This window comes from Daucus carota, chromosome 2 (assembly GCF_001625215.2).
Source record: "Daucus carota subsp. sativus chromosome 2, DH1 v3.0, whole genome shotgun sequence".
Taxonomy (NCBI): Eukaryota; Viridiplantae; Streptophyta; class Magnoliopsida; order Apiales; family Apiaceae; genus Daucus; species Daucus carota.
Genome location: NC_030382.2, coordinates 57,633,418 through 57,656,676, shown reverse-complemented (window position 1 = coordinate 57,656,676; position 23,259 = coordinate 57,633,418). Strand labels below are relative to the sequence as shown.

The 23,259-nt window shown below is 32.7% G+C and overlaps 6 protein-coding genes across 8 annotated transcripts; all 6 read left to right on the top strand.

The window, feature by feature from the left end:
* Positions 1-837: 837 nt before the first annotated feature.
* LOC108208072 (uncharacterized) lies at positions 838-1,347 on the top strand. The gene has a single exon (XM_017378550.2). The coding sequence runs from the start codon at positions 974-976 to the stop codon at positions 1,148-1,150; it is 177 nt and encodes a 58-aa protein (XP_017234039.1). The 5' UTR covers positions 838-973; the 3' UTR covers positions 1,151-1,347.
* Positions 1,348-6,128: 4,781 nt separating this feature from the next.
* On the top strand, positions 6,129-9,233 carry LOC108205893 (autophagy-related protein 8f). 2 transcript variants are annotated; one of them, XM_017376013.2, is made up of 6 exons: positions 6,129-6,276; positions 6,492-6,569; positions 6,672-6,727; positions 7,802-7,854; positions 8,786-8,904; positions 9,017-9,233. In XM_017376013.2, exons 2-6 carry the CDS (start codon positions 6,533-6,535, stop codon positions 9,124-9,126), a joined length of 375 nt encoding a protein of 124 aa, XP_017231502.1. In that variant the 5' UTR covers positions 6,129-6,276; positions 6,492-6,532; the 3' UTR covers positions 9,127-9,233. The 2 variants fall into 2 exon arrangements, with proteins under 2 accessions (XP_017231502.1, XP_063944500.1); XM_064088430.1 differs by lacking the exon at positions 6,129-6,276 and adding an exon at positions 6,326-6,349.
* Positions 9,234-9,373: 140 nt separating this feature from the next.
* On the top strand, positions 9,374-13,453 carry LOC108205891 (uncharacterized). Of its 2 annotated transcripts, XM_017376012.2 has the most exons (3): positions 9,374-9,761; positions 11,505-11,863; positions 12,176-13,453. In XM_017376012.2, the coding sequence occupies exons 1-3, from the start codon at positions 9,744-9,746 to the stop codon at positions 13,281-13,283; spliced, it is 1,485 nt and encodes a 494-aa protein (XP_017231501.1). In that variant the 5' UTR covers positions 9,374-9,743; the 3' UTR covers positions 13,284-13,453. The 2 variants fall into 2 exon arrangements, with proteins under 2 accessions (XP_017231501.1, XP_017231500.1); XM_017376011.2 differs by lacking the exon at positions 9,374-9,761 and having other exon boundaries at positions 10,806-11,863; positions 12,176-13,452.
* A 2,170-nt stretch (positions 13,454-15,623) lies between these two features.
* LOC108207877 (uncharacterized) lies at positions 15,624-17,880 on the top strand. The gene is made up of 2 exons (XM_017378306.2): positions 15,624-16,423; positions 16,539-17,880. The coding sequence occupies exons 1-2, from the start codon at positions 15,645-15,647 to the stop codon at positions 17,266-17,268; spliced, it is 1,509 nt and encodes a 502-aa protein (XP_017233795.2). The 5' UTR covers positions 15,624-15,644; the 3' UTR covers positions 17,269-17,880.
* Positions 17,881-19,865: 1,985 nt separating this feature from the next.
* Positions 19,866-20,638, top strand: LOC108208003 (lipid transfer protein EARLI 1-like). The gene has a single exon (XM_017378467.2). The coding sequence runs from the start codon at positions 19,921-19,923 to the stop codon at positions 20,473-20,475; it is 555 nt and encodes a 184-aa protein (XP_017233956.1). The 5' UTR covers positions 19,866-19,920; the 3' UTR covers positions 20,476-20,638.
* An 807-nt stretch (positions 20,639-21,445) lies between these two features.
* LOC108206889 (14 kDa proline-rich protein DC2.15) lies at positions 21,446-22,035 on the top strand. The gene has a single exon (XM_017377317.2). It carries the CDS (start codon positions 21,523-21,525, stop codon positions 21,937-21,939), a length of 417 nt encoding a protein of 138 aa, XP_017232806.1. The 5' UTR covers positions 21,446-21,522; the 3' UTR covers positions 21,940-22,035.
* The last annotated feature ends 1,224 nt before the right edge of the window (positions 22,036-23,259 follow it).

Here is a 23,259-nt window from a genome sequence, read left to right as displayed (position 1 = left end):
AACATCAAGGTGAAAATTTTCTATCAAACGTCAATTCCCGCACTTAAAAACGGGTGTTTCTTATGCAAATGCAAGTAAAGTGAAAAAGTGGTTCATAGAGTCGGTTCACTAGTGATTGGTTGACAATGATTTTAGCGGGATTTTTTTATGTTCAATCTTTTGGTCAGGAAAAAACGCATATTGATGTTTCTAAACGTTCCCGATCGATAATCTCTGATTATTTTTTAATAAGATATTTTTTAATTCTACTTTTATAATATGATTAATCATTATAAATTATTATTCTAAAAAAAATCATTATAAATTATTTTAATATATGCTATATAATAAATTAAACTAATATATTAAATATTAATATAATAATACAATCTATTTGATTTTATGTTTGATTGATCATCAGCATCTCTACCGATCAATCCCAATTTTCAATTTTTACAACTATGCATCTGAGGGGATTTAGGATGGTGTTTTTTTATAAAACCCCTAAATCAATTAAAATTGTATATATTTTTGAATTTTTTGAGAATACCCCTATAATTATGTAAAATTTATAGTAATGACCATCATGGATATTTCGGCAAAAATAATTTAAGAATCAGATCATATACTATCATTTTGAAATAACATATATACTCATTACGCATAACCAATGTGTAAAAGAAAATTCTGCTAATCACAGCTCAGACATTTTCATCTCCTTTGGATTTTACTAAGCCCAAAACTGGACAGATAGATTATAAAACGGATTTTAAACAACCAGACAGAGCCAAGCCCAACTAAGGCCCATCCCACAAAGACCAACCTTATGGCCCAAACAAATAAACTTACATTCCCTCCTCTGATACGCGTCTTGGGGAAGGGGAAACTTCAATTACAAATACAATCCCAAATCAACATCTCCAAAACCCTAAAATTACACACACAAAATTCGTGATTTTGTATCTATTCATCACAAGTCTCTTCAATTCGTCAAATGGGTATAATCAGAAGCACCTTCCACTTCATGCTAGGCACAGTTTGCGGAGTCTACGTGGCCCAAAACTACGACGTGCCGAACATTCATAAGCTTTACAAAACAGGGCTCGTGATCGCGAAGCACTATGAGGAGAATTATCGAAAACCGAAGAAGAAAGAGGATGAGGATTTGTAGTGTGGTAATGGGTCTCGGTGGGTTTCAAATTTTATGGGGTAGTTTTTATAAAGTTTAGATCTTTTTGTGAAATTTTATATATTATATGATATATGATGAAAGAGGTTGATGATGAGATATGGGTTAGTTTTAGTTGAATCTTGATTGTTGAAGAATTGAATGATTTGATATTTGATCACTTTTCGATTTCTGGCTAATTCTTTGTAGTGATACTTTTGTTTAAAGTTTAGTAGGGTGGATTAAGTTCAGTGTTTGGTACTAATTGTTGATTTATTTTGCGGATACGTGGTTGACTGTGATTTATTTGTCGGCTTTGCAATGCACTAGATTTAAAACCTTAATATGGGTGTGGCGCTGTGGATTCAATATATGTCCAAGGAGCCTCTGGGTTGTTGGATGTTCTGTTTACTGCTATTTTATGGATAAATAAGCTGATTTTGGAATGAATCTTGACTTGCAAATTTGAAAGTTAATTAGCCAAACGTTCATGTACTAATCTTTTGTCTCAATAAAACAGGTATGTGGTTTAAATTTCAGTTTTTGATAGTCATTCTGCGTTTAGATGTGAAGATTGCATTAATTTATTCCTGAAGTTCATGGTGGCTTTGTCAATGTGTCCACCAGTCTGTGAAATTAAATCTTAATACTTGAGACAGAATGTTGTTTATGGAGTTGCTTTGAGGAGGGTTTTGGTTAGTAACTACAGTGTTGAAATCACGAAAGAACTATTGTTCTGTATGTAAGATTTGTACTTTTGTAGTTCATACATATAGGCATATAGCATATATGTGTATTAAACCTAATTTTTGAGTAAAGTGTACAAGTATATGCAGAATCTGATCATGTATTTAGCATCTGCCATCATTCTTCCAAAGTGGGTTACACAGAATTTTTGGTTTGGTCTTCCGAGTACTAGTGTAAACCTCATACGTTAGATGCATGTATCATGGACAAGGGATGATGTATTGATGAATCATGATATATTCTGGAGAGTACAAGACCCTGGATTTTAGATCATTCTGGAGTGATCTACTGATCTGGGTTCCAAGTACTTTGCAAACATTACACGTGCGTGCTTAATAGCTTTAGGATCTGGGTTTTGTTTTCCCCTCTCGAAAGTTGAAATACTACTCTTTTACATCACATGTATTTCCTGAATTACATTATTTCTTTGCTTTGTTTGAATAGGATATAATTTAAACAGGATATAATCGCAGAATTATAAATTTATAACGAGGTTGTCAAAAATTACCGCATAACCCAATTTTCCAATTGGGGTGGCACCCAACTTTTTCTCAAGTTTTGGGAATTTCAAATTGTCTTTGGAATTGGGGACACGCAGTTCTTTAAAGAAATTAAGATCTAATTTAAAAATATATAGAATATTATTTTAACTGCTTTTGACTTTTTACACGTAAAGGTGTTAAAAAGTATAATTATTCTTTATAAAATTTATATCAAATAAAAATTTAGAATCTAAACTTTTATTTGATATAAGAATTGAATTTTTTTTATTGAATATAGATATTATTTTTTTATAATTTTATATACGTGTTATAATTTTAAAAAGTCAGGTTTAAAATGGCACAGAGGTTAAAATGGTACAGAGGAATATAAATTATGACTTTTATTCGAATAAGATATCAACATAATAGAACTTGAATGCTTGTTTATTTTATGTTTATAGACTCTTTTTCAAAAATATGTTTAAGTCGATTTCTGGAACATGATCAAATCAAATATGCAACCTCATAAATCAATATGTTAAAAACATGAATATTTTCGTAAATTTTCTATGTTCATATTCCTTGAAACCTCAACCAAAAAATGGAATTATTAAATTTGACCTGATAAATTTTTACCAAAGAATTAGGAAATTATCAATCGAATGGTGTAATCATCAAAATACATCAATAATACTTTGTTAGCGTAGTACCACTGTGTATGATGTGGCCTTATTTATTTGATTCATACTAAATTATATATTTAAAAATAAAAATTGAATTTTAGATTCAATTTAAGACAAGCTAATTTTTTAGTTATTATCTGAAACCTAATTAGATAAGTTACGTATCCATAGGTATGCTGTTAAAATCAATTTAACAGTTGATCAATGTCATACAGTGTTTGACTAATAATAAGAATTTTATGTTCTATTTATTTGGAAATATAAATTTACAGACATGGTTATTTTAATTATTTATTTCAATGAGAATATTCATAAGTATCTAAATTTAGCATAAATATAAAATTAAACTAAAGTTTCATATATTAAATACGAATGATAAATTATGATCAAATCAAATATGCAACCTCATAAATCAATATGTTAAAAACATGAATATTTTCGTAAATTTTCTATGTTCATATTCCTTGAAACCTCAACCAAAAAATGGAATTATTAAATTTGACCTGATAAATTTTTACCAAAAAATTAGGATATTATCAATCGAATGGTGTCATCATCAAAATACATCAATAATACTTTGTTAGCGTAGTACCACTGTGTAGTATGATGTGGCCTTATTTATTTGATTCATACTAAATTATATATTTAAAAATAAAAATTGAATTTTAGATTCAATTTAAGACAAGCTAATTTTTTAGTTATTATCTGAAACCTAATTAGATAAGTTATGTATCCATAGGTATGCTGTTAAAATCAATTTAACAGTTGATCAATGTCATACAGTGTTTGACTAATAATAAGAATTTTATGTTCTATTTATTTGGAAATATAAATTTACAGACATGGTTATTTTAATTATTTATTTCAATGAGAATATTCATAAGTATCTAAATTTAGCATAAATATAAAATTAAACTAAAGTTTCATATATTAAATACGAATGATAAATTATTAAAAAAACAATGCCACAAAATATAGCTAATAAACTATAATTAACTTAACAATCAATATACTTATATAAAGGAGAAGCGAGGGGCGTATAGGTGGCGCCTCTCATATCGCTCTGTTCTATCTTGCTAATTTTCTGGAATTTTTGGATGTATACTTATATAAAGGAAAAGCGAGGGGCGTATAGGTGGCGCCTCTCATATTGCTCCGTTCTATCTTGCTAATTTTCTGGAATTTTTGGATGAAAAATATCAAAAATTAGAACTACCTTTTTTAGTTTTGGATATATTAAAAGCAAGTTTCAGAATCTGATTTTGTTTCAAATTATTTATGAAATATAGTAACTTGAAAGTTTTAATATCAAAAATTAGAACTACCTTTTTTAGTTTCGGATATATTAGAAGCAAGTTTCAGAATCTGATTTTGTTTCAAATTATTTATGAAATATAGTAACTTGAAGTTTTAATCTGATTTTGTTTCAGATTATTTAATTATGGGAAAGAGTAGCACACAAGTCTCTATGCACCTATAAATACCCTTATAGGTTGTGGGATTTTGGATCATCTAAACACAACCTCCTCTCTCTCAATAAACAGCCCTACCTCTCTCTGGTAGGTGGCGCCTCTCACATCGCTCCGTTCTATTTTGCTAATTTTCTGGAATTTTTGGATGAAAAATATCATAAATTAGAACTACCTTTTTTAGTTTCGGATATATTAGAAGCAAGTTTCAGAATCTGATTTTGTTTCAAATTATTTATGGAATGTAGTAATTTGAAAGTTTTAATCTGATTTTGTTTCGGATTATTTAATAATGAGAAAGAGTAGCACACAAGTCTCTCTGCATCTATAAATACCCTTATAGGTTGTGAGATTTTGGATCATCTAAACACAACCTCCTCTCTCTCAATATCACAGCCCTACCTCTTTCTTGTGATAGTTCTCTTGCTAAATTTCTAATTTGGTGGTGTCGTTTTTCTACAATGATAAGTGAAGGCTGTTTATACAGTATTAAAAAAATAAAGGTTGTTGCAAACAAAGTTAGTTATAGACCACTATGTAACACGGGAGAAGAATATAGTCTTGACATGATATTGATGGGTGATATCAATAAATTACTCCCTCCGTCCCCCTCAATTGTTTACATTGGAGGGGGACACGAAGACCAAGACAATGTATGAAAAATGAGTAAAGTTAGATGAAAAGTGGGTAAAGTGGTGGGACCCATCAATATTTAATAGTAGATTTGAGATAGTGGAGGAAAGTAGTGGGTGTAATAGTAGTTTTTATTGTTAAATATGAGATAGTGGAGGAAGATAGTGGGTGTAATGATTGAAAAAACTTACTATTTATGGTAACGTAAAGAAATGAGAGGGACATCCCAAAATAGTAACTGTAAAGAAATGAGAGGGACAGAGGGAGTAACTATTAGTGATGTATGTTTGTTAGTTATTCTTTTATAATATTTTAATCGGATATGTTTGTTGTTCTTAATTTTTATATTATTTACTTTGTATAGAGGAAAATATTGTTAGTGCATTATCTGTTTGCTCCGTTCAAGCAATTTTTAAGCGAAGGCTGTTTATACATTATTAAAAACTAAAGGTTGTTATAAGCAAGGGAAGTTGTAGACCGCTATCTCACGGATTTAAGTTAAATGTTTTTGTGTACAATCAATCCAAAAAAAATTGAAGGAAGGTGACAATGTAAGAACATGATTAAAAAAAAACAAAACACAAATAAAATTAAGTTTCGTTGTGCTTTAAATTGTTAATTACGTGTAGAAATTTATTTTCATTTTTTCACCATGAATTATAGTCCAATTTTACAATTTTATATATTAGTATTGGTATCACATCAAGATTTTTATAATATAAAATTTATTTTATCCTAAAAATATTAATTTTAAATCATTAATATATTTTTTGTAGACAGCCATTAAATTATTACATTCTACAAATATTAATATTAAATTATTAATATAATTTTTATAGGCAGCTCTCAACTAAGTATCGAATAAAATACGTGAGTAGGAAAACGAAAGGAAACCATGTTCCTTGTAATTTTTGTATACGGCATCCAAGCGGCGTAGAAAAACACTCAAACGGTCAATAATTTATTATTTTAGGTGAATATAATATTAAAATAAAATAAAAGAAAGATAATGATTAGGTTATGCAAGACTCTTTAGACTTGTTATGCACTGCTCATATATAAAGTTGAAGATTGTAAGCATAATCAAAAGCCATCTATCTACTTCATCTCAAAAGGTTAGTTCTTTCTTTTCTATCTCTCGATTAAAGCAATCTTTTTGATCAAGTTTTCTTTAATTCAAGATTCTTGGTGGGTCTTCTGCAGAATTGTGAATTTGATATGGGTTTTTGATTGATTGAAAAACGATCGTTTTTTTAGTCGTAACTTTGAAAATCTTGTTTGAAAGTGTTTTTTTTGTGTTTGTTGATAGTTTTTGGTGATTGATTTGTAGGAGTCAAAGATCAGTGATTTGGGATCATAATTAGTGATTCAATGGCTAAGAGTTCGTTTAAGCAAGAACATAGTCTTGGTATGATCTTGATTTCAATCAATTTTGTTTGTTTTATGATGGGTAATTGGATTGTTATTATATGTGATGGTATGATGTTATAAACATTTTATCGCGTTTCAGAGAAGCGGAGCGCAGAGGCTGCAAGGATCAGGGAGAAATACCCAGATAGGATTCCGGTGAGAGTCGAATTCTTGAACCCTTGACATTGTGTAGTTGCGTGAATTGGTTAGCAAAGTGTATGAATGTGATTGGTATAGATTATGAAAGGACTGTTTGACTAAGTGGTTTAGTTTCATGTGTTTTTTAGTTTTTTATGTCAGAAACATGAAGGGAAAAAGGAATGATAATACTTGTACCACCTAACTTAACACGGTCGGAAGTGATGATAATGAATTGTTTTTTTTGGCCTCTTATTGCAATTTGTTCCAGTGATATCGTTTTCCTTGTCTTGACTTACATAGTATGTATTTTGTCGTAACTGGCATTGTCTGTATTTCGTTTTGTTGTCCTATCCCTCTTTTATAAACCATAGCTCTTATTAGAATTAGTTATCCACAAGAATGAAAACTATGAGTAAATTGTTATTGGACTAGTTATCCACAAGAATGAGCACTGTAAACATTGAATAACATATAGCAGAGAAGAAGGTAGTATTTCTCTTTGAAAATAGCGTCACTACTCTTTGGAAGTGGTAAGGCTTGTGTACATCTCATCTTCTTCTTTATGAGTGGGACACACTAGGTCTGGTTTGGTTTTGTATAAAGAGGAAGGTAGAATGTGGGACCATTCATTCTAGAGGCTCATCCTTTTTGTGGGGGTGGTCATAAATACGGAAAACATTTGAGTTTAAAGTGGCTCGAGACCTGTAGTGTTTTCAGTAGCACATTCAAAGGAAATGTTACTCTTATCTATTTAATAATTGAAGGCACTTAGTTAAGTCCAGTTACATGTTTAGGACTGCAAAACTATAGTTTCTAATTTAAACCTCGTGCTTTGTTGATGTTCATTTGGAATACAATAAAATTAGCTGTACTTAATTTGTCATTTTCGGATAAAAAAAGAGGAGACCTTTTTTTAACATATTTTTTGTTACTTCTGCGAACCTTCTAATCTAGACAGAGATTCCTGTGGCTTGTATTGTATAATTCCATCACAGGATTATTAATTCCTTGAAACTTTTGTTCTGTCTACAACTGCTGGATATAGAACTGAATCTAACTTCCATTATATCCTGATCTTGTGTATTGAAGGTCATTGTGGAGAAGGGGGAGAAAAGTGATATTCCCAACATTGATAAGAAGAAGTAAGTTTTTCTTAACCCATTGACTAGCTCAGACTTCCTGGTAGTTAATTTTTCTATGACAGGTACCACTTTTGTTATAGGTTCGAGACATAACATATCAGCAATTCAGTCTTTATTATAATTTCTTGTTGACATGTTTTACCAATCTTGCTCTCTTTGATTTTTTCCTAAGCTTTTAGTGTACTTGTATAATTCATTTTATTTTTTAAACAATTTAATTTTGCAAGATATGTGTATCATATGTTTTTACTTCCATAATAGGTCCTCATATTATAATTATGGTTAAGATGAAGAGTCAACCATTGTTTTTGTAGAAGGGGAGTTGGAATAGTTAAAAGAGTCTTTCCCTGATTGGAGGTATATTATTTATTATTAAAGGGGAAGTAGTTCAGGTTTAGTGAAGACTTAACTCAGGTTACTATCAAGAGAAACATACTATTCGTGGTAGTAATCGCAGACATACAGAACTCAGGTTTTGGCACTAAAAAAAAAATATTAGTCAATTTTTTCTAGTATATCGTAAGACTGATGCTATTAAACTCAATCAAGAGTTGGCATGACAGCACTACACCATTTAAAAAGAAGTGATCTATTTACTTTTGACATTGTACAAAATTAGGGAGTGTGCGGTTAAATGATGATTGGCTGAGGCTGCCCCCTTCTTTGTGGCTTGCCATATGTCAAATGAGTACCAATTGTTATTCATTTTACCGGCAGTCCTTTTAAGGGCTTTGCATATTATCTGGTTGACTATCAATTTCATACAATAAGTCAATAAGATTAACAGGGATTACAGCTGTAAATTATGTTTCTGTCATAACTGATTGTTCATTTGTACAAATATGCTTTAACATTTTCTCTGCTAGTCATTGATAACTTTAGTCCATATTTTTGCTGATGCTCAATCTTTTATTTTGGTAATAAATTATAGGTATCTTGTCCCATCGGACTTGACCGTGGGACAATTTGTTTATGTTATTCGCAAAAGGATCAAACTAAGTGCGGAAAAAGCAATCTTCATTTTTGTGGATAATGTGCTGCCACCAACAGGCAATTGCTGGATTCCCCTCATTTCTTAAAATGACCGTCATATGCATTTTTACCGTTAAGATTGTATGCATCTTGTTTCTAATACAGTCTTGCTATATTTTTGTGTTTGCAGGGGCTATTCTGTCGGCTATATATGACGAGAAGAAGGATGAAGATGGTTTCCTCTATGTCACATATAGTGGAGAGAACACATTTGGTTCCATAACTAATATTACCCCTTGACTGTCCTGCAGTTTCATTGCTTTCAATTGTATATAATTTCATTAACATAAATATTTCCTGAACTCGAACTTATATTTTACGCTTTTTTATTTTTTATGTTCCTATCAGATTTTTGTGCCACAGTTGGAGAAATTTACAATTGGCACAAATTTTTAACCAGATCTTTCTTGCTGAAGAATATGCTTTATAACTAGCAATTAGAGCGGACACATATTTTATAATTACCAGCTCTAGAAATTTATAATTACCAGCTGTAGAAATTCGAATATCACTTATCTCTGCCAAAAGTATAAGCTGGTTGGGATCAAATTTGGATTTAGCTGTATATTGTGACATAGCATGTAATCGTAGCAGATCTGGTTTTTAGTGACTATGGAAGTTAAGTTGCAAGATCAAAATTTCTTCCTTTTTTTTTGAAATATTTAGACTTATAATGACTATTTACTGAACATGTGTCATTGGCAAGGCAAGTGAATTAAATTCAAGCAAGTTGATAGATGCAAAGAACACTGATTTAACAATCAGCAGTAGAAATCCCACACGGTTTCAAGGAAAAAATCCTAGAGGCTTCAGCCTGTGCAATTTCTGAGATGAAGGTCTCTGGGGAAACCCTCTGAATGGAAACAAAAACAAAGGTAAAAATTAAAATGCTGCACATGATTGCTTGTGATATCTTTATTCTCTGTGATATGAAGTTCGCTTTGAAAAGAAATGAGATCTATTATTTCAGCCAATGTGGAGTTCGTTACTATAATTTATACAACTAAAAGTTTGTACACTCTTTATAAAGAATTTTCGCAAGTTCATAAATCATTTAATCATGTACCTATGTGCTCATAGGTAGGGACCCATTTCTTGAAGTTTTTTAAGTCTTTTATACTCCTATTGATATTTTTTATCAGAAAATAATACTAGTACGAGACTTGAACACAAAACAAAGTGTTAAAGCACTTAACTTTCATTAAGAACTACTCGGGAAAAAGACATTTCTAATATAGAATGGCAGAAAATTTAGTATTCTGTAATTTAGTAAAGTTTGGTTCTTTTCTTTATCTGATTGATTAATCTTTCTTTAACTTAAAACGGGGTGTCGAGGAAGTCACGAGAGAATTAAGCAGAAAACTTAATACTCAAGTTAAGAAATCTGACCCACATCATATATTAAATAAAAACAATTAAACTAATTATTTTTAAATTCCCTTTTAATTAAAGTTCACATATTAAAATTTTACCATACGGTCCACTTATATATAATAAATTTTTAGGTAGTTTAGTTAAAGCAAATAAAGCAAAAAGGAAAAGGAGTATAGCTAAAGCTAGCGTGTTTGTGTGAGCTTAAAATCTGGATTTCGAGTCATTTTCGATTTTAATTTGAAAAATGTCTATCTATGTAATAAGTCAGAAGTCGGTTTAAAGTTTGGAATAAATCAAAAACGGACTTAAAATCGGAAGCTAGTTTGAGATATTTTTTAGTGAACTAATTTTTTAAAACTTTTTTTTTGATAAAATTACTCATAAAAAATAAATTACATATATACTTTTATTTTCATTAATATATTTTCAATAACTCACAAATTATTAATAAGTCAAAATTATTTAAACAGATATTTAGATATAAACTCAGCCAAACAGGCTGCATACATGGGAAGAATACTGTATAAAGATCTTATCTTATTGCAGACCTTAGAGTTCTTATTGCAGACCTCTAATTTGTTTGCTATAAAATATTTTAGAAAAAATTATATTATTCGCCAGCCAGCTATATAAGGAGGGAAATACCAGCCAGGTGTAAATGAACTCTCATTCACTACTTTTCACACCTGAATCAGTACACTCTCATTTTCTATTTCTCTCTAGTGCCTAATACAATGAGTTCAACACTTGCAAACCACTTCAGCCACCCCCAGCATCCACTAGTAGTGAAGGAGGATGATCTTCTTCAGGTGGATGCTAAATGCTATGTCTGTGAAAAATCAGTCATAGGCTCTCTTTTATATACTTGTAATAGTAATGATATCGACTGTCGAAGTTTCTATCTACACGAGAGTTGTGCAAAATTACCCACAGAAATTCATCACCACCACACACACAACAAACACCCCCTGTTTCTCTTATTACACCTTGATAGTAACATTTGTGATGTTTGTTGGCAATATCGAAATTGTACCTATACATGTGCTACTTGTGATTTTGATTTGTGCGCAAGTTGTGCTAATTTACCACAACAAATTAATTTTAATAAGCACAACAAACACCCTCTTGCTCTCCTGCCAGCCCCTGGACGTAACTATTGTGAGCTTTGTTCTCGTTATATGAATTACGCTTATGGCTGTAAGCATTGTGAATATGGCGTGTGTGTTTTCTGTCCTTTTGAACAGAGAGTGCTTAATCATGAAGGCCACCCTGCGCACACACTGCAATTGATGCACAAGGAAGCTTCGTTTAATTGTGACGCTTGTTTTGGGGATGCGAAAGACTCTTCCTATGTCTGCACCACCTGTGAATTCTGGATCCACAAGCGATGTGCTTTTGCGGCCTCGATGATTCCAGATCCTTCTTATCATCACCACTCTCTGAATCTTATCTACTCCATTCCTGACATGCATCGTTATTTCCAGCATTTCTGCTACATATGCGGGGAACTTGTTCGGAAGAACAGCTGGCTCTATTATTGCCACAAATGCACATTTTTTGTGCATATGACATGTTCTGCTTCCACGGACTCGGTATCTACGTCGTAAGTGCTCTGACTTAATATTTTCGGTTGTCATCACTTTTTTTCTGTGAAGTAAGTTATCATGTCTTCTCACTTGTGAACAGTGTTCTAAAAATTCCCAATTTAACTGATTAGTCCCCGATTATCACTCTGATTTATCATTCAGATTAATCATTGATTTCCGATTAATCCTAAGTCAGTATCTCAACCGATTACGTATGATTTCCGATTTTTGTAACGCTGGTCCTCAGGGCTGAACTAATGTCATAAGTCATAACTCATAACTCAAATAATTTATTCCCTAAATAATTTCAAATTGTTGCATGTTTACAGATCTGATTTTGAAGAGCAAGGCGACGGTCATGAATGTGATTTGGTAGAATTTCCTTTACCTAGTGAGGAATCGGTACTTGATCTTATTCTTACCCAGTGTGGAAAGTTCCAAGTTGACAACGCTATCGAGATATCAAAATCAACAAATGATCCACAGATAATTGAGGAACACTGGAGCCACAAAGATCATCCCTTAGAAAAACTGCAGTTCAGTACTAGTGAGAATGAAAATAGCAACAAAAATTATGATGAAGTGTTGATATGCGATGGGTGCATACAACCAATAACCGAATCCCATCCAACTTATTACGCTTGTATCCAGTGTGATTTCTTTCTCCACTCTTTCTGCGCCACCAAGATACCGCTGGAGTTGCCTGTAGGAGGATCCTCATTCCACCCCCAACATTCTCTTCAACTTCGAAAAACAGATAAATTCTATAATCATGTTAAATGTGGCGTTTGTTGGTACAAAACGAATGGATTCTATTATCACTGTGAACCTTGTGATATCAAAATTGATATCCGTTGTGCATTCTTGCCTGCCAGGATCAAGCATAAATCTCACAAGCACCACTCCCTTGTTCAGCGTCCGTGCCACTCCCTTGTTCAGAATCACCGCGACCATGCTTCATGCAGTTCAAGTAGAATTCGTATCGATGGCGGAGTGGGATATGCATGCGAAACTTGCACCAACTTCCAAATTCATATACTTTGTCTATTTTATGCAAGTACGATAAAACACAGATATGATGATCATCCAATAACCTTGAGATACCCTCCATTCTTCTACGAAGGGGTAATCCGTTGTGATGTCTGTGAAGAACAAGTTCACAATCAGGGGTTGCTCTATCATTGTGGTAATTGTGATCAGTCTTTTCATTATAAATGCCTCCGCTTGGCCGACAATGTCAAACTTGGAAGGACAATGAAACTCACTCTTAACAACCAACCACATACACTTGTATATGTTGTAAAGATGTCGGAAAGAAACGAGTCTCCCATGTACATCTGTGGCATTTGTCGGACTAGCTACGAGTCTAGTTTTTTTCTCGAATGTGAGGGCTGTGGACTCCTCGTCTGCCGTAAGTGTATCAGCAAGCTGCAGTAAAGTATCATGGAATTATTTGCCGAAATTCAGCTCAGCATTGCTGTTCCTGTTTTAATCTCTACTCATAGTTCGTTTTGTTAAAACTTATTTTATTCAGTTGCACTCATCAAGGTTACTTAAATCAGCCCTAAATGTTAGCAAGGGCATTTTCTTATTGATCTTACCTTACCTATGATTCTTCTTAATGCAAGTACGTTAAATTTTTTAAAAAATAGGCCTGATTAAAGAAGGAAAATGCTATATATCCAAAATTTGTTCTCAAATTCATGTGACAATGTGCCTCACACTAATAAATAATGGGATTCTGTATGCACATAAACCACCCAACTAAAATCCGTCACAGTCTCTCGCGTCATATAGGAAAAAAAATTTGAAGACAAATTTTGAGGTCTTACATAGATAAGGTGTTTTAACCTGGCACATTCGTACCAGTAAAATTTATTAAAATATTTAGTAATTACTAATTAGTCCAAAAATTCTTTTGCTTTATATTTCTTATCTTATTTTTTCAAAAACAAGTTACTTGTTTATAAAAAAATGTAAATATGTCTACTTTTTAATTTTTTTTAGTAAGTTTTGTTAAACACTCTCAATATAAGTAATTATATAAATTAGTATGTAAATTTGGAAAAAATTCTCAAAATAAGTGCTAAAAAATAAGGGACCAAAACTTTGGCGACACCTCTTATTAGTCCTCCGAAAAAATTTCATATTGTTTTAATATTTTTCGATATTTAGTAGTTGCATAATTCTTATTTATAAAATCAAGTCACTTCTTTACTGATAAAATATAAATATATAATTTTACAGAAATACACAATTCTCAATAATAAAATATATTTTAACCTTATCTTCAACTAACATGTACTGGACTTCAGATACAAAAATAAAAACATTACTCACCAACGTGCTATAGCAATTAATTATTGTTATCAATATCCAGGTTTTATAGAACACGTTCATTATTAAGTTTGAGATCTAATAAAATTGATCACTGTAATTAATTATTTGAGCAAATGAAAATTGCCACAATTTGTTGCAAGAGCCCTGTTCTTGTTCTGTTTGGTATTGAAGAAATTGTTTGACATCATTCCTATTACTAGTTATACTTTATTTCATATTTGATATTGTATAAAGGAAATAGATTGATGGTTATATTTTAGTTAATGGAGACATATCCTTCTACACATAAATTATTATACATCTTCTCATTCTTTTAAAGGAATTAATGACGAATATAATTACTTTTTACATATATTATTTTTAAATATTATAAAATTAAATATTATTAAAATTTGAGAGAAATAAATATTTGATATAGAAAATAATATAAATATTTTATAAGAAAGTAAGCTGAGATCTGAGATTAATAATAAGATAATTATTATTCTCTTCTATCCTCATCATTGAATTGAATCATTTTTGTTAAAGCTGGTCAAAACGGGGTCTTAAATGAGAAGTACTAATTGAGAATTAAGAGCTAAAGCAAATACCAATCACTGAATTGCTGTACTAAAGAGCGAATAAAGAGAGAAAAAGATAAGGGAACAAAGCTACTATAAATCTATAATAAGATTAGTGAAATAAAGGGAAGAAACACGTTAAAATATAGAGCATATGCTTAACCTAGTTAACGAAGAATACATCAGAGTAAAGCTAATAAAGTTGAGGCAATATTTTTATACCTAGAATATTCGTAAATTAATAAGTAGTAAATTAATAAACAGTGGCTGAATTTTTGGTCGAATTTCAAAAAATGGTCAAATTTATTTTGAATTTAGATATCTAATTTTATTTATTTTTATATTGTATAATGATGATATTTGTTTTTTTATCAAATAATGATGATATTTGTTAATTTCTATTATCCTTTTTCTATAATATTGACAAGATCTAATTTCCATCTTAGAAAATCAATATGAGCCACATTTATAACAAATGAAAATAAAATATTATTAATCATTTGTGATTGTATTAATCTAGCTAGATACTTTTCTAAAATTTGGAGAAAAATACATACAACAAACACTCTTTAATTTATTCTTTTTATAGTCAATAGGCCACAAGAGAGATTATGATTTAAAAAGTGCATGATGATTAAGTCACTTTATATAATTAAATTTAAGAAATTCTAATCCAAGATATAATCACGAGAAATGAACTAAAACAATATTTGAGATATGAATTAACAAAATTATATCATTAGTTTCAAAAAAACAAAAAACAAAATTATATAATTTATATATATATAATAAATAAGATGATAACAATTTTCATTAATAATAAATAAGATAATAATCCGGTAATGGTAATCTTCAAACAAACAGGGGAATGGGGATGACCCCCTCCCCTGCTGAATAAATGAAGTCCCATCCACTTCTCAAATCTCAAATCTTATCTCCCATTTCTAATTCTCTACTTCCTTCGTCTGAGATAAAGATGAATTCACTACAGCGCTTTAGCCATCCCAAGCATCCACTACTACTCAAAAAAGATGATCTTCTTGGGGTGGATGCTAAATGCTATGTCTGTAACAAAACAGTAATAGGCTCTCCTACATATACATGTACTAGTCACGATATCGAGTGTCAAGGTTTATACCTACACAAGAGTTGTGCAGAATTCCCCCAACGGATCAATCACGAAAATCACAACCAACACCCTCTTACTCTCCGACCACCACTCTCTAGATGGCTGTGCGATGTTTGTTTAGGTCAGGGGAATTTTGTTTATTATTGTGAGCTTTGTGAGTTTGTTTTATGTGTAGATTGTGCTTTTGAAGAGAGAGTGCTTTGTCATGAAGGGCACGAGGACACTCTACAATTGATGCACAGGAAAGTCTTGTTTTCCTGTGATGCTTGTTACGAAGAGGCTAAAGACTCTTCGTATGTATGCACCACCTGTGAATTTTGGATTCACAAGGAATGTGCATTGGCACCATTAATTATTCAAACTTCTCCTAATCACCACCACTCTCTGCATCTTATCTATTCCATTCCTGACATGCATCGCTATTTTAAGCGATTCTGTGCCATCTGTGAAGGAGTGGTTCAGAAAAACAGCTGGCTCTATTATTGCCACAAATGCACATTTTTGGTTCATATGAAATGTGTTACACGCTCAGATTCAGGATCAACGTCGTGAGTATTCTAAATCAATTGCCGTTTGTTATCATTTGTTTTCTAATCTTTCCCGGGCTAATGTCTTAGCCATTGTCATCTCTTAACTAATTTAATCTCTGTTTGTTGTTTTCAGGGATAATATTCAAGACCCTTATAATGAATCTGATTTGGTAGAATTTCCTCTACCTAACAAGGAATCACTCTTTGATCTGATTCTATCCCAGTGTGGAAGCAGGTTCCAAGTGGTTGCAGGAGAAGGTGACAACACTATCTGCGCTCCATCAACATTGCCTTATGAGCCGGATATAATTGAAGAACACTGGAGCCACAAAAACCATCCGTTAGAAAAGCTCCAGTACTTTAGTATTCGTGAGAATGCTAACAGCGACAACGGTGATGATGAAAGAGTGTTGATATGCGATGGGTGCATCCAACCCATAACTGCAACCTATCCGTCTTATTATGCTTGCATCCAATGTGGTTTCTTTCTTCACTCCTTCTGCGCCACCCAGATGCCACTAGAGCTGCCTGCAGGCACATCCTCATTTCACCCGCAACATTTCCTCTTACTTAAGAAAACAGAATGTTTCTATAATCTCGTCAAATGTGAAGTTTGTTGGTTCAGAACCAATGGATTCTACTATCACTGTGAGCCTTGTGATATCAACATTGATATCCGATGTGCATTCTTGCCTGCCAGGATCAAACATAAATCTCACAAGCACCACTCCCTTGTTCAACGTCCGATCCCCAGTTGGACCACACCTATTTGTAGTTTAACCAAGTATACTATCTATGGCGGAGTGGTGTATGAATGCGAGATTTGCAGTAGCTTCCAGATACATATACTTTGTTTATTTTAGGGAAAATTAATTCTAAAGTCCCTGAACTATAAGCACTTTTTTTTCTAGGTCCCTGAACTATAAATGTCAATTCATAAGTAATTCAACTCTTGATTTTTTCCTACCTGGGTCCTTCCGTTAGATCTGATTTGACGCCGTTAGTTTTTCCGGCGAACTTGGTCGGAAAAGCTCAAATCCGGTGAGCTTGAATTTTCCGACGAAGCTAATTTGAACACTAAAAATCACGAAAATTATATGAACATGCTCATAATCACACGATCTATCAATCTACATCATTATAATTCGAAAAAAGCTATTAAAATGAAAACTAATATTCAACTCAAAATTCGAACATTACCAAACTAAATTTTGATGGTATAGATGGATAGGGGATTGAAAAACGAGCAATTTGATTACTCAAGCTTCAAATTTGGATACCGGAATCACCTTCAAATTTACCTTTGATTCTTATGAACTTGAGAAGAACTAACGGCGTCAAATCAGATCTAACAGAAGGACCCAGATAAGAAAAAATCAAGAGTTGAATTACTTATGAATTGACATTTATAGTTCAGGGACCTAGAAAAAAAAGTGTTTATAGTTCAGGGACTTTAGAATTAATTTTCCCTTTATTTTATCCTACTATGATGAAACACAGATATGATCTCCACCCCTTAAGCTTGAGGCACCCTCTATTCTTCTACGAGGGGGTATTGTACTGTGAAATCTGTGAAGACCAAGTTAACAATCAGCGGTGGTTGTATCATTGTGGGGAATGTGATCACTCTTTTCATAGTGAGTGCATACATTGGTACGAAAACATCAAGTTTGGAGGAAGCATTGAAGTTACTATAAGGGATCAACCACACACTCTTGTATTAATTTTTAAGGGGTCTCCAATGACTAGGTTTCCTCCCATGTACATGTGTGCCATATGTGAGACTAGCTCCGACTTTACTTGCTTTCTAGAATGTAGTGGTTGCGGGCTTCTTCTCTGCTGCGACTGCGTCCCCGAGCTGCAGTATAGGATCACAGGATCAGCATGATTGCTCTCCTCAACTTACTGGGAGTTATTCAACTCAGCATTGCAGAAAAGAAGATACATTGACTGAGCTGTGACATGTTACATTTCTTAATCTATGTTTTGTAATTGTTGTTTTATATAACTATGTGTACTTCACAAGTTGATTAATTTAAATTAATATGTCTTAATTCGTTTTAGTTCATTTTTATAACCTGATATGCGCTGTTGCTAAATCAGATTGCTTCTAACTTCATCTTCTTCATTCTTCCTGATTCATAAATTTTACTAGTGAAATATTGTGGCTTATAATTAAGAGCTAGTAATATTGTAAATAGTTTATAACTGATATACGTAACTACATATAATCTTGGGATGAAGATCTTGGGGAAGCCAGGTCTAACTTGCCAACCAGAAGAAAACATTTTGGATATATGAAAAAAGTCCGCTGGAGTTCAGCAGCTGTAGTATAGTGATGTATGACTTAACTAATATTATTGTATCATGTTACATGATAATTAATTTTTTTTTTCCACAAATTTGAAAATCTGTATAATTTTAATGAAATATCTAATTGGTCGACATAGCGATTTATGTTAATCTTATTATCAAGAGTCAATGCCCAGTAGAACGGGGCTCTTGTAAGTTGCAACTTTCAAGTACTGAAGCCTTCGTTTAAGCGGAGGTTGTACTCGTCTTCGTAGTTCGTACCAATCAGTTTGTGCCAGTTTGCGTGGTCCTGTCGCTTTACTAAAGTTTGAATGCAAAAACAAACGTTTGACAAACAGCGCACTTTTAGGGAGATTTTTCGTCGAGTTAAAATATTACTTCCTCCGTTTCAAATTAGATGTTCACTTTAAAAAAATCATATAGTTTAAGAAATGTGGTTGTTCACAAATTAATTACATTAAATAATCAAAATACGTGGAGTAAGATTGATCTAGGAAATATAAATAAGGGATATGTGGAGTAGAATCGACCTTGGAAATATGATTTTGCATTGAAAATTGAAGCGGATAAGTAATTTAAAACGGATAAGTAATTTAAAACAAAAAAATTTCTTGAAAGAAGACATGTAAATTGAAACGGAGGGAGTACTATTATATATTTCTGTTGTATTTGAAGATAGCATATTTTTAAAGTATTCATATTATAATTTTTTCCCTTAAAAAATTGGATATAAATTGTAATATCATATACAATCTAATTGCAGCTGTTAAAATTTAATTACAACTCTTAACACATGAAAAACTTTACGATATCATGTACGACTTCAATTTTTTTGAAAAAAAATAATTAAAAATGTGGATATATATAAAATTCTCTAAAATATTATACTTACGAATACAAACGGGCCGAAAACGAGTCCATCTCTTCTCTCATATTCCCAATCGTGCAAAGACATTTCCGTAAAGTTCCAAGGCACACATCTATTTTAGTTTCTTGCTCAAAGTTCAATTCTTATTGTCTCATCCTCCAAGTTGGAACGCCCAAATATACGATAATTCTCGCTCTAAACTCAATCTATTCACATTATACTTGTCTGAATCGATTTCAAACCGAAATTTCACAGCTATAAATAGCAACCACTGTTACCCATAATTTTCATTACAAACCAGCTAAACCTTAAGTTCTAATTTCTTCTAGTTAAGATGGCCTCTAAGGTTATAGCATCAAGTACCATTCTTCTTTTATCCCTGAATCTCCTATTCTCCCTGGTCACTTCCACTTATTGCCCTCCTCCACCTTCACCAAAACCAAAACTACCACCTGTTCATCACAACCCTAAATCCCCACCTCATTCTTCACCAACACCCAAAACTCCCACGACACCTAAGCCAAAAACTCCCCCTTCACCCAAGCCAAAATCTCCACCAACACCGCCTACCCCGGTAACACCTCCTGTAGTCGCAACGCCACCTACGGTGTCAACACCTCCTTCATCAGCAACTTGCCCCAGAGATGCTCTAAAATTGGGTGCTTGCGCAAATGTGCTCGGAGGCTTGACTGGCCTCGTTGTCGGAACCCCATCAAAGGAGCCATGCTGCAGCCTCCTCAATGGTCTCGCAGATATCGACGCTGCTGTCTGTCTCTGCACAGCCATTAAAGCAAATGTGCTGGGTCTTAACCTCAACGTTCCCGTTGATTTGAGCTTGCTCCTCAACTACTGTGACAAGAAGGTTCCCACTGGCTTCAAATGCGAGTAGTTTTCACTGTCATACGCATTCGAATGTCATTGACGTGTCTCTCTCTTCTTGTCTTATTTTGTAGTACGTGCATGCACCTATATTTGTAGTGTCATATAATAGGCACCTCGCCTTCTTTTCCATTCAGTTTAAATATATACACGAATAAAGAGTTATTAGTCTTCCCATGCATGCACGAGACATTTATACGTTCTTATGCATCGAAATATCGAATTATTAATGTCCATGCCATCTCCGATCTATATGTACTGACTTTTCATACTGACCAGCGAGACTTTTCGAATAAGAAATAAGATACTTTTAATAATATTGATAAAAACGATGCGAAAAATTAAAAAGTTCGAAACTAGAGTGAAGGTAATAAATAATAATAAAAAATTGCTATTTTCAGACGACATCATGAATGGGATATTTGGATTTTACTACCTCAAAATATTTCTATGAAATATAGTCTACAACTTATTCTTAAAATTTTTTGTTTCTAAATAAAAATTTAAATATTATATTTTTATTCAAGAGAAAAAAATGTTTAAGATAAATGATAATATTATATTTATAAAAAATTAAAATGCGTGCCAATCATCTCCCCTATACAATTTACGTACTGAGTCTTCGATAAATTTGTATATATGACTACTGTTCTCGTTAAAAGGGGAATGCGTATATTCTTTGGAACCTGGAAATCTTAGACACATGACACATCCCTACCATGTTCATCTAAGAGAAAGTGCTGTTTAATTATGATGAAACTGTACGAAGCAATAGTTGTAGTTCGGATAATGAAAGAACATGTCATCGTATGCTTTAGTTATGAAAGAAATGACAACTAATAAGTCCTCATCACAAAACTCCAAATCCTCATCTCTAATAATCTTACAAGTTGATCGATCCGCCAGCTTGATCTTGGATCACATCACCGGGCAAAAATTATCGCCTAATTCTCAAAAAAATATATGATAATTTCAGTCCAACTCTCTATAAATAGCTTCGTATATTTGAATGTAAAACCATACCAAAACACTCCCTCTGCCTTTTGTGCTGATCAAGATGGCTTCCAAGACTTTAGCATCAACAGCTTTTGTTTTGGCTCTAAACCTTCTCTTGTTCAGTTTGGTGAGTTCTACTTATTGCCCACCACCACCGAAGCCAAAATGCCCACCACCACCTGCACCCAAACCAAAATGCCCGCCGTCCGTGCCTGAGGCAACTTGTCCCAGAGACACCCTAAAGTTGGGTGCTTGTGCTAATGTTCTAGGTGGCTTGGTGGGTCTCGTGGTAGGAGCTGCACCGAAGAAGCCATGCTGTAGTCTCCTCGAAGGGCTTGTTGATCTTCAGGCTGCTGTTTGTCTTTGCACCGCGATCAAAGCTAATGTCTTGGGTATTAACCTAAACGTTCCTGTTGATCTGAGCTTGATCCTCAACTATTGCGGCAAGAAAGTTCCCACTGGCTTCCAGTGCCCTTAATTCTGTGCCAAATGATTGTGTATCAACCTTATGAATTGCTATAATGTGATCTTTTTCTTGGTTTTCAAATATAATTATTTAAGTACCTTTTTTTAATATATATGTTAGATTGATAAACCTAGGTCCAGAAGTGATAATTAAGTGATCTTAATTCTGTGCCAAATGATTGTGTATCAACCTTATGAATTGCTATGATGTGATCTTTCTCTTGGTTTTCGAATATAATTGAGTACCTTGTTTTAATATGTTATATTGATAACCTAGGTCCAGAAGTGATAATTAGTGTTCTAAACTGCTCGGATATTAAGATTAATGCACATTTATTTCTATAACATTCATGATTCATCACCTAACATCTTATACAATCTGATCTAAATATCCAAAAACTTCAGAGTGTTATATCGTAATATGAAGGCAGTGAAAAATTTGAAGTCCAAGTGAGCTCATAGTTGTCATGATCACAGTATATGCGCATGCATAATTCCTGACATTCAAGATCTCTATCCCCGAACCTAGCTAGATACGGCCAATTAGTATAGTGAGCTGCCACCTTATAGCGCAGATCGGCAGATGATATTATCACCAATTAAAATATTACAAAAGGTATATATACTTCGATCTGGTTAACATACAAAAGTTTGGAAGTTAACGGCTCTAAAAGCAACATCTGATGAGGTACATTTGTCTAATTTGTGATCGAAATTAGCTAATTTTCAGTCGCAATTGCACATTGCCTTGTAGCGTGTTGTACTTAGTAATATACAATTGTACGTGTATAGGGGTGTTAACGAAACGAATTCGAAACGAATACTATAATTTTTGTATTTGTATTCGGTTTAAATATACATATTCGGATTTGTATTCGTTTATTATCCGAATAGTTATTTGTATTCGTATTCGTATTCGGTTAAGTTCACGAACTATTCATATTCGTTTAAGGCACTCATTTAAAAAAAATAAAAAAAATAACTAAACTGCTGACACGTGACAGAAGTTATAAACTCCCATACTTCACCAATTCAAGCAAACTATAAAAAGTACTAATAATACAGACTACAGTCATCCAACTCAAATAATATAAAATTCAAATTACTGATTGAACAAACGTGGATAAACCAAAAGGTGTGACATTTTGTTTCTGATTTGTCGGTCTGTGGCTATAACTAGAAGAGCTCCCCTTACCAGTACATAATCTTATTAAATAAAAATATAATATTTTTCTATATAATATAAAATAATATATATATATATATATATATATATATATATATAATTTAATTTCCGAATAATTAAGCGAATAGCGAATACGAATATTTATCT

Excerpts from the sequence above, each read along its gene's own strand:
- LOC108206889 (XM_017377317.2), top strand. The coding sequence starts at position 21,523 with ATGGCTTCCAAGACTTTAGCATCAACAGCTTTTGTTTTGGCTCTAAAC.
- LOC108208072 (XM_017378550.2), top strand. The coding sequence starts at position 974 with ATGGGTATAATCAGAAGCACCTTCCACTTCATGCTAGGCACAGTTTGC.
- LOC108207877 (XM_017378306.2), top strand. The coding sequence starts at position 15,645 with ATGAAGTCCCATCCACTTCTCAAATCTCAAATCTTATCTCCCATTTCT. Across the intron at positions 16,424-16,538 it reads TCAGATTCAGGATCAACGTC|GGATAATATTCAAGACCCTT; the intron begins GTGAGTATTCTA and ends TGTTGTTTTCAG.
- LOC108205891 (XM_017376011.2), top strand. The coding sequence starts at position 10,995 with ATGAGTTCAACACTTGCAAACCACTTCAGCCACCCCCAGCATCCACTA. Across the intron at positions 11,864-12,175 it reads ACGGACTCGGTATCTACGTC|ATCTGATTTTGAAGAGCAAG; the intron begins GTAAGTGCTCTG and ends GCATGTTTACAG.
- LOC108205893 (XM_017376013.2), top strand. The coding sequence starts at position 6,533 with ATGGCTAAGAGTTCGTTTAAGCAAGAACATAGTCTTG. Across the intron at positions 6,570-6,671 it reads TAAGCAAGAACATAGTCTTG|AGAAGCGGAGCGCAGAGGCT; the intron begins GTATGATCTTGA and ends ATCGCGTTTCAG. Across the intron at positions 6,728-7,801 it reads AATACCCAGATAGGATTCCG|GTCATTGTGGAGAAGGGGGA; the intron begins GTGAGAGTCGAA and ends TGTGTATTGAAG.
- LOC108208003 (XM_017378467.2), top strand. The coding sequence starts at position 19,921 with ATGGCCTCTAAGGTTATAGCATCAAGTACCATTCTTCTTTTATCCCTG.